Genomic DNA, 7,304 nt, shown 5'->3' with positions numbered 1-7,304 from the left:
CCGTCCCAAAAGTGGCGGATATACCACCTACCGTATTACGAGTCCATTATATCCTATGGAACTCGTAATACGGTAGGTGGTATATCCGCCACTTTTGGGACGGTTTAACACCGTCCTCCAAAGTTAGAATCAGGCCCTTTGTCATTATCTAGCTCGGTGTGGATAGCACTGTGCTGATCCTATGCTTAAAAACTTTGCTAGATAAGCAGACATTTTAGGTGAGCAAATCTAGAGTATCGCTGGTGTTGCAGGGTGCTCCTTACTAGAGCTGCTCTCAACCTAAATTTGGGAACTTACCAGAGTTCTCCTTTGTTTTTTGCACATATATATATATATATATATATTCCCCTCCACCCCCCCTCCCCCCCGGGAAGGGCCAAAGGGCAGTTTCCACACTTTTAGCCCAGCAAAAAGCCTGTATGCCATGATGGGAGATGAGTTGTCCCTAGGCCTTAGTTATGTCATAGCCTATTCATGAGGACAATCTTCACCCATCATGAAAGGAATTCCACTTTAGATAGACCCATAGATCTCTGGGGAGGGAGAAAGGTAAAACTTCTGTGGAGCATGTCAGGTGACTTGTGAAAATGGCCACAACAAAACATACCAGTTGCACAGAAGGATAAAACCTGGATTATATCGCATAATGATGGGATGTGAATGCTCAACTCTACCTTTACCTTACGAACCTAACATTTCTCCAATCTATCAAACCCAACTTTGTGAATTTTGAATTCACAAAGTTGTCATTTTGAGCGCCTGAAAAAAATATTTGGTGTAAAAAATGCTTTCTGAAACAGGTCCGCAATTATAGAGCATTCTGACTTAATGATTGTTTTACGGATAAAGTCATGAAATAATTATACATACTAAAGGACTCTAAATAGCAATTCAAATTGCTAACAAAGTTTATTTTATCAACCTTTACCTTTGGTTGTTCATATATGTACCTTTTAGACTGTAACTAATAGTTGTCTTGTGATTAAAACAAACAGACACCCAAAACAATATCGAAACAATCAAATATTCAAGCCAGAAATGTGTGGCAACGATCATGCATTTTTTGCTAATGTTAACCATCAGTGCAGCCTTACAACTAGACAACAAAAGAAATTACTGTGAGTATAGACATTGAGAATTTAATAATCAGTTATTTGTTTTACTTGGTCCGACCAAGTAAAACAGGCCTATGCTGGGATTATTCACCAAGGTTTCCTTCGGAGAAAACTATGTGATGGCCGCCAGTATCTCAGATCAATACCTGTGATTTTAGTTCAGAGCTGCACCCAAATATATTCCAGCCATCTTGTTAGACTGTCTAGTGCAAGCCTTTGTCACTGCAGTATGAGATACTCATGGACACGTCCATATTGGCTTGGGGTGAATTTCATTGGGTATCTGGACCAAATTGTGGCTTCTAACAACAAACGATGATTCATATTTACACATAACTAACTAAATTATACCACTCGTCAATTGCATGTTTAAGTTACACCACAACCATCCAATAGCATGAAGGCACTCCGTTTTGGAGGCTATCACAACCCTGTGTTCATAAACCTTTTAACTTGAAATCCTTACAGGAACAATAGGACATGATTACCTTATCAAATGTCAACAAATAGGTCTAAATATAGCATTGTGCAATAAATCATACATGTTTAAAGAATATGCTGAATAAGAGTGTTTGCAGTGATTTCCCTCAACGAGCTATAAACAAGAAGCCTATTCATGCAAAAAAATTATGGGAGGTACCTTAATATACCTCCAGTGACTCAACTTTCAAGCGAGGTGAAACAATTTCCCTTTTGATATCAAATTAACAGAGTATAGCACAAAATTATTATCTGCGCAGTACAGTTTTAATTTGATATTGTTTAGGTTTTATCGTCATGCCGTTCAATGGTGTGAGGTCCAACTTCTCCTGTGGATTATATTCTAACTTTAGATGTTGAAGAATGGTGGCAACCATAAGGAACACTTCATTACGGGCAACATCCTCTCCAATGCACATCCGCACTCCCATTCCAAATATTAGAACTTTTTCCTGAAGGCTCCGATTGAGTTGCCCATTTTTATCGAGAAAACGATCTGGCATAAAAGAGTCGGGATTATTCCATAATGACCTACAGGACAATCAAAAACAGCAGAAATGTGGTTACTAAAGTTTACTATAAGCAGTAAAATTAAACTACACATATAGAGTTACATATACCCTGCTAAAATTAGTATACATCAATAGTTGAATGTGTGAATATGCGCAGTGCAGATTTCTGCATTCAGTACAAAGTTAATGTGTTCCTGCTTTACATATGAGGTATCAAACTTTTCTAAGCATCTGCATGCTTTGTGTGTCCTCTTTGCAGCCAGTCATATCACTCATATTTGGCAGTCCATCATTCCCATTACAGACAATCAGGCTTGGGGAACCAGCAACTTGTCCCTTATGCAATGTTGGCTAGTCACACGAAGAAGCCTACAGAACAAAAAAACGATATACTACTCATACATGACAGAAATAGATGTCAATTTAATAATTAATTTACAATTCAAGAGGGAGGCTTCAATGTGAGTGGACCACATTCCCCACAATTCTAGTCCAGTAGCACTTTTATAGAAACTACTATAGCATAGTATTTTGGACTATTAATGGTTGATGTTCAATTGATCAACAACAATGTGTTCTGTTTGAGTGGTAGGTATATTTAGTCTAAAATTAAAAGCAAACAACATTCTCCTTAATATAGATCTGGCCAGCACTTGTTTTGCACATAGGACTCGAAAGCTCCTGAAAGCAGTATGAGTATTATCCGTCAAGTGGTTAACTAAAGAAGCGGGGTCGCAGTCAGGCCTATTGTGACATTTTGTCTCTATAAGGCCTAAGAGGCATTATTTGGTTTTACGAGTGGAAGCGTTAGAGAACAGTAGTGTGATCTCTTACCATTTTTGGTACTGGACATATTATTGCAAATGCTTATTATGCAAACACACAGCTCCTTAGCACTTGCACAACTGATCAATACCTTCAAGTTATAACATTCATGATTGCAGCTATTTAAATATAAATAAATGATGCACAGACAAAATATACATAACTTACTTACTAAAGTCCCAATTTATCATTTGGTGGAGAGGGTATTCACCGTCAAAGTGGCAGAGGACTTAATGACCCTCAAGCATAGGTTACTCAACCCACCAAATTTAGACCCGTCAAGCTGGTTGTCATTTCTAAAGCATTGGCAGGAACTGTTGGCACTGCAGGTCCTGTCAATGCTTTTTGAAGTATGAAGCACAGCTCCATCTGCCGTCCATCAAACTTATTTTATTTATTTATTTTCAAAAATAAAATACAGAAGCTGGATTTCTTTTTGAAAATATTAAAAAAGCCCCACTCGCCATGGGAGTTGTCTTCCATAAAGGGAAGGACATTAGACGGGTGTCACTGTCCCTTACAGCTAAGGTTTTCCTGGCAGGGACAAGCAGTGAAAACTGACCTCTTTGTCTGACATCTAAATTACGTAGGCAGACATTAAGGTCAGCCTCTAATGGCTTTTCCTCTGTAAGGCCATCAGAAGAGTGTAACCATGAGGGAGACAGAGTAGCCTATGCAATGGTTATACCAATGGTCCGCCCACATCTTAATTCTGAGGGTGAACCATGATCTTGGCAGTAAGCATACTCCGTCGTGACAGAGTATCCTTACTGCCTTGATCTAAATTGGACTCTAAGTTTAGGATGTCAAACTGTTGTGATACTATTCCAAAGGAGAGTAACGCTATTCCTCTCCTCTTGCATAAATATATTAGACATGTAATCAAAACTAAAGACAAATGTTACAAAAAGGTAATTTCAAGGAAAACATCTCAGCAAAACTCTCTCTCTGAATAATTAACTATGTACCTTGCACATGGTAAAAAACACAGTATGAAGGAACTTGGTACCAGTTCACTGTTTATTATTACAACCAGGTGAAATGATTCTCCTAACTATGATACAACCTCCTGAACAAATTCCAATCCTACTTCAGACCCAAATGCAGCACTTAAATAGCTGCTCTGCAAATTCTAGATGATATCATAAAAGCACTAGATGACCGAAATGCCTACTGTTGCTATTAAATTTATCCTTAGGGCCCTACACCATTAAACACATCACAATATTTCCCTGTAATGAGCATAAATTGCAAAAGAGCATAATTGCAAAAGACCTGAAGTTTGCATGCATTGTGACATCAGAACTCAACTGTAATAATTTATTACAGTTGAGCTCTGATGTCATTATTTTATAATGGGTGACTGTGTACATTGCATACTATGAAGAAATTACAGACAGGGTTTTCTAGAGAGAATGCTGAATCCCAGGTATTATAAGTGCATTGTATCCTATGGCATTTGTAATAAGGCAGGAGGGATATCCGCCACATGTGTGATGAAATACTGTTGGCCAAACTCTAAATAAGGCTTCCAGTTCTTAACTTGTTCAAATCCGTCCATTTATGAGAACTCAGTTTGTCTCTATACATTCTTCCAGATCATCTCCTAACCTCATCATATGTGGAGTACCTAAAGGCTCATTTCTTTCGCCACATATCTTCAATCTCTACATGGAGCCACTTAGTGAAATAGTCCAGGATAAGGACATCTCCTACTTCAATATGTTTTTTTAATTATTAAAGGTTTTTATTAAATTCAAGAACACAAACATGCATCATTCACTTCTACATATCTTGGTAGTACAGAAATCAATAGTGCTTAACTTGGGCTAGCATCTCAAAAGAAGAGCTATCCGGGTGGGGGTGGCGGTAGGGAAGGAGGGGGTTGTGCATCAAAAATTGACGCTAGCGTGGTTAGAGGCAAAATAAAATGCCTCTAACCAGACTAGCGCCATTTCCTGGCGCACAACCACCAAAAACATGATTCCTGTCTTAGGAGAGACAGGAGTCAAGCCCGCCACCCCAGTGGCCAGCACAGGGGACAAGTATCTCCTGGGCATGACCACTGCACCCCGTGCATTGCAGGGGGCCCCAAGTTAGGGCCCCTGATGGCACTTTAAAATGAAATTAAAAGAATACTTACCTATACTTACCCTACTCAACTGCGATGGGGTCCCTCATCCTCTGGTGTCCATCTGGTGTGGGTGGGGTTGTTCCTCAGGCATGGGGAGGGCACCTGTGGACCCATTCCATGGTGTGGATTCCATGGTGTTTAACCATGGAAATGGGTCCACAGGTCCCCTAATGCCTGGTCTGACCCAGGCGTTAAATAATGGTGCAAAGGCCCTCCTCCCACCCGTACGTCATTTTAGCACGGGGGATAAAGATGGGGCTATGGGGATAGCACCATTTTTAAGATGGGAATGCCTACCTTGCATCTCATGGATGCAAGGTAGGTGCACGCATCAAAAAAATGGTGCAAACTCTTACATTTTGACGCTAGACGGTTGTAACATCAAAATATAAATATGGAGTTAGGTGTGCATCATAATTGCGTAAAAAAATGGACGCAAATTCGGAGCAAACAGAGTATAAATATGCTCCCTAATTTCTCCATCAATTCTATCCTCAATCTAATGAAATACGTAAATAAGCTAACCACCTCAGTATTAAACAAACTAAACGGCTAAAGAAAAAATAAATCCTCTTTTTCTTCAGCAGATTTCAGGAATGCTGGCCAATCCCTTATCCTTTCACATGTGAATGAAGGGAAATCTCATCTTACCAGTCTACCAAAATTATAAACTGAACCTCTCAGAGCAAGTTCACATGCTGCAGCTCGTCTTCATTCCAAAAGTCAGACCAGATTACCCCGACCCTTAAGCAACCACACTAGCTGTCTTTGGAAGCCTACATCAACGTGAACATCAGCTGCATCCCCATAAAGATGACACCAATTGTAGAAAAAAGCTTGAGTATACAAAATCTCCAAGCAGGAGTTACAGATGACAGTAGAAACATAGCAGTTTATTACAAAAAAGCCAGTCCACAGTAAGGTTTGATCACAATACTGAGTAAAGTCAGGAAGAAAAATAACCAAGACGAGAGAAAGAACTGGAATCCAGAAGGCAGGGATCTGTGAAGGAAGCAAGAGACGAAATACACTGGAAGCAAAAATAGCAAAGAACGTGGCAGTCAAAAAAACACCCGGAAGTGTTGCACTGCAACCTAGAAACAGGAAAAGTAATCCAACATACAATTGAAAAAAAAAGGAAATCATGTCAAATTGGGAACCATACAAAGAAGCACAACTGAAGACAGTCATGATGGTTTGGGACAAATAACCCAAAATCCTCACCCCCATCATGGCACCTTGCATCTCAGAACATGTGCATGACAGGGTAAGGCGCCCCTCCGTAGCTGCCACCTGGAGACAATCTGAAGATAAATGCTTAGCAACGATTCCTGGCTTCTGCAGGCCCTGCAGTGACAGAGCCACCAGTGAACTTCCAACAGGTAAATGGAGTTTGATTTCTTTATACTTATAGCAGCAGGGCTGTATTTAATGGACTGTGAGTTCTGACTGTTTGTTGTTATTTAGCTGCTTGGGGGCCTTGCAATTTAATAGACCTAATTTTTCATGATGCAGCTATTTGTTTGGTGATTCTATGTATGACCATGCAAGTGTCCTGAGCATCTGTGTAATTAATTAGCATTTTTAGTACCTTCTTCTGTAGAGATATGCTAAATAACAGCTCACCAATTTGTATATGTTACTAAGTTCATTGGAGGTACGCCATCAATTTGTGTTTCATATGTTATTAAATATGCTGATATCATTGCCTATCTATTAATTTTTGATTAGATTTAATTATTAACAATATCTTACCTTCCACCCAAAATTAGACTAAACTTCATCCAAAAATATTAATTGTGTGGGATTGATGGAGAATTTCCTTAAAGCTGGGCGTTCCTCAATAATATAAGGGATTGTTTGTATACCTTTTGTTTTGAAACATTTTTTAAACTTTAGTCTTGACTATTTTCCCATAGTATCAAGGGAAGAATCTCTCAATGATAACTGAAATTTTGCTAAGGATATGTTGGTTTTCTTACCCTCAAAGTTTCAGAAAATATTTCATGATCAATCAATGTAATATTTTACTTGCTGTTACCAGGCAGTGCTTTTTTGGCACGTTGGTTTAAAGTTTAAATGTAAGCATGTACTATTTTTTAATGTCAAGCTTTCCAACATTGCACGCTGTCTGGTAGCAAACGATATGTTGTGGACGTATGAAGAACTTACAGTGGCTTACAGCACACCCATTGCTTAACATTGGTTGGCTTTATTGTCACTCATTTGCATGCTTCA

At 39.1% G+C, this 7,304-nt stretch overlaps 1 protein-coding gene across 1 annotated transcript in view; it reads right to left on the bottom strand.

The window, feature by feature from the left end:
* Positions 1–878: 878 nt before the first annotated feature.
* Positions 879–7,304, bottom strand: part of LOC138287962 (cytochrome P450 1A1-like) — a 208,435-nt gene continuing 202,009 nt past the window's right edge. The window contains exon 7 of the mRNA XM_069229005.1: positions 879–2,126. Within this exon, the coding sequence (XP_069085106.1) occupies positions 1,844–2,126 (283 nt within the window). The 3' untranslated portion in view covers positions 879–1,843. The remainder of the gene's footprint in view (positions 2,127–7,304) is intronic.

This window comes from Pleurodeles waltl, chromosome 1_1 (genome assembly GCF_031143425.1).
Source record: "Pleurodeles waltl isolate 20211129_DDA chromosome 1_1, aPleWal1.hap1.20221129, whole genome shotgun sequence".
In the NCBI taxonomy this organism is placed as follows: Eukaryota; Metazoa; Chordata; class Amphibia; order Caudata; family Salamandridae; genus Pleurodeles; species Pleurodeles waltl.
Note: the sequence above shows the minus strand (reverse complement) of the source record. Positions and strands in the feature narration are given on the sequence as shown.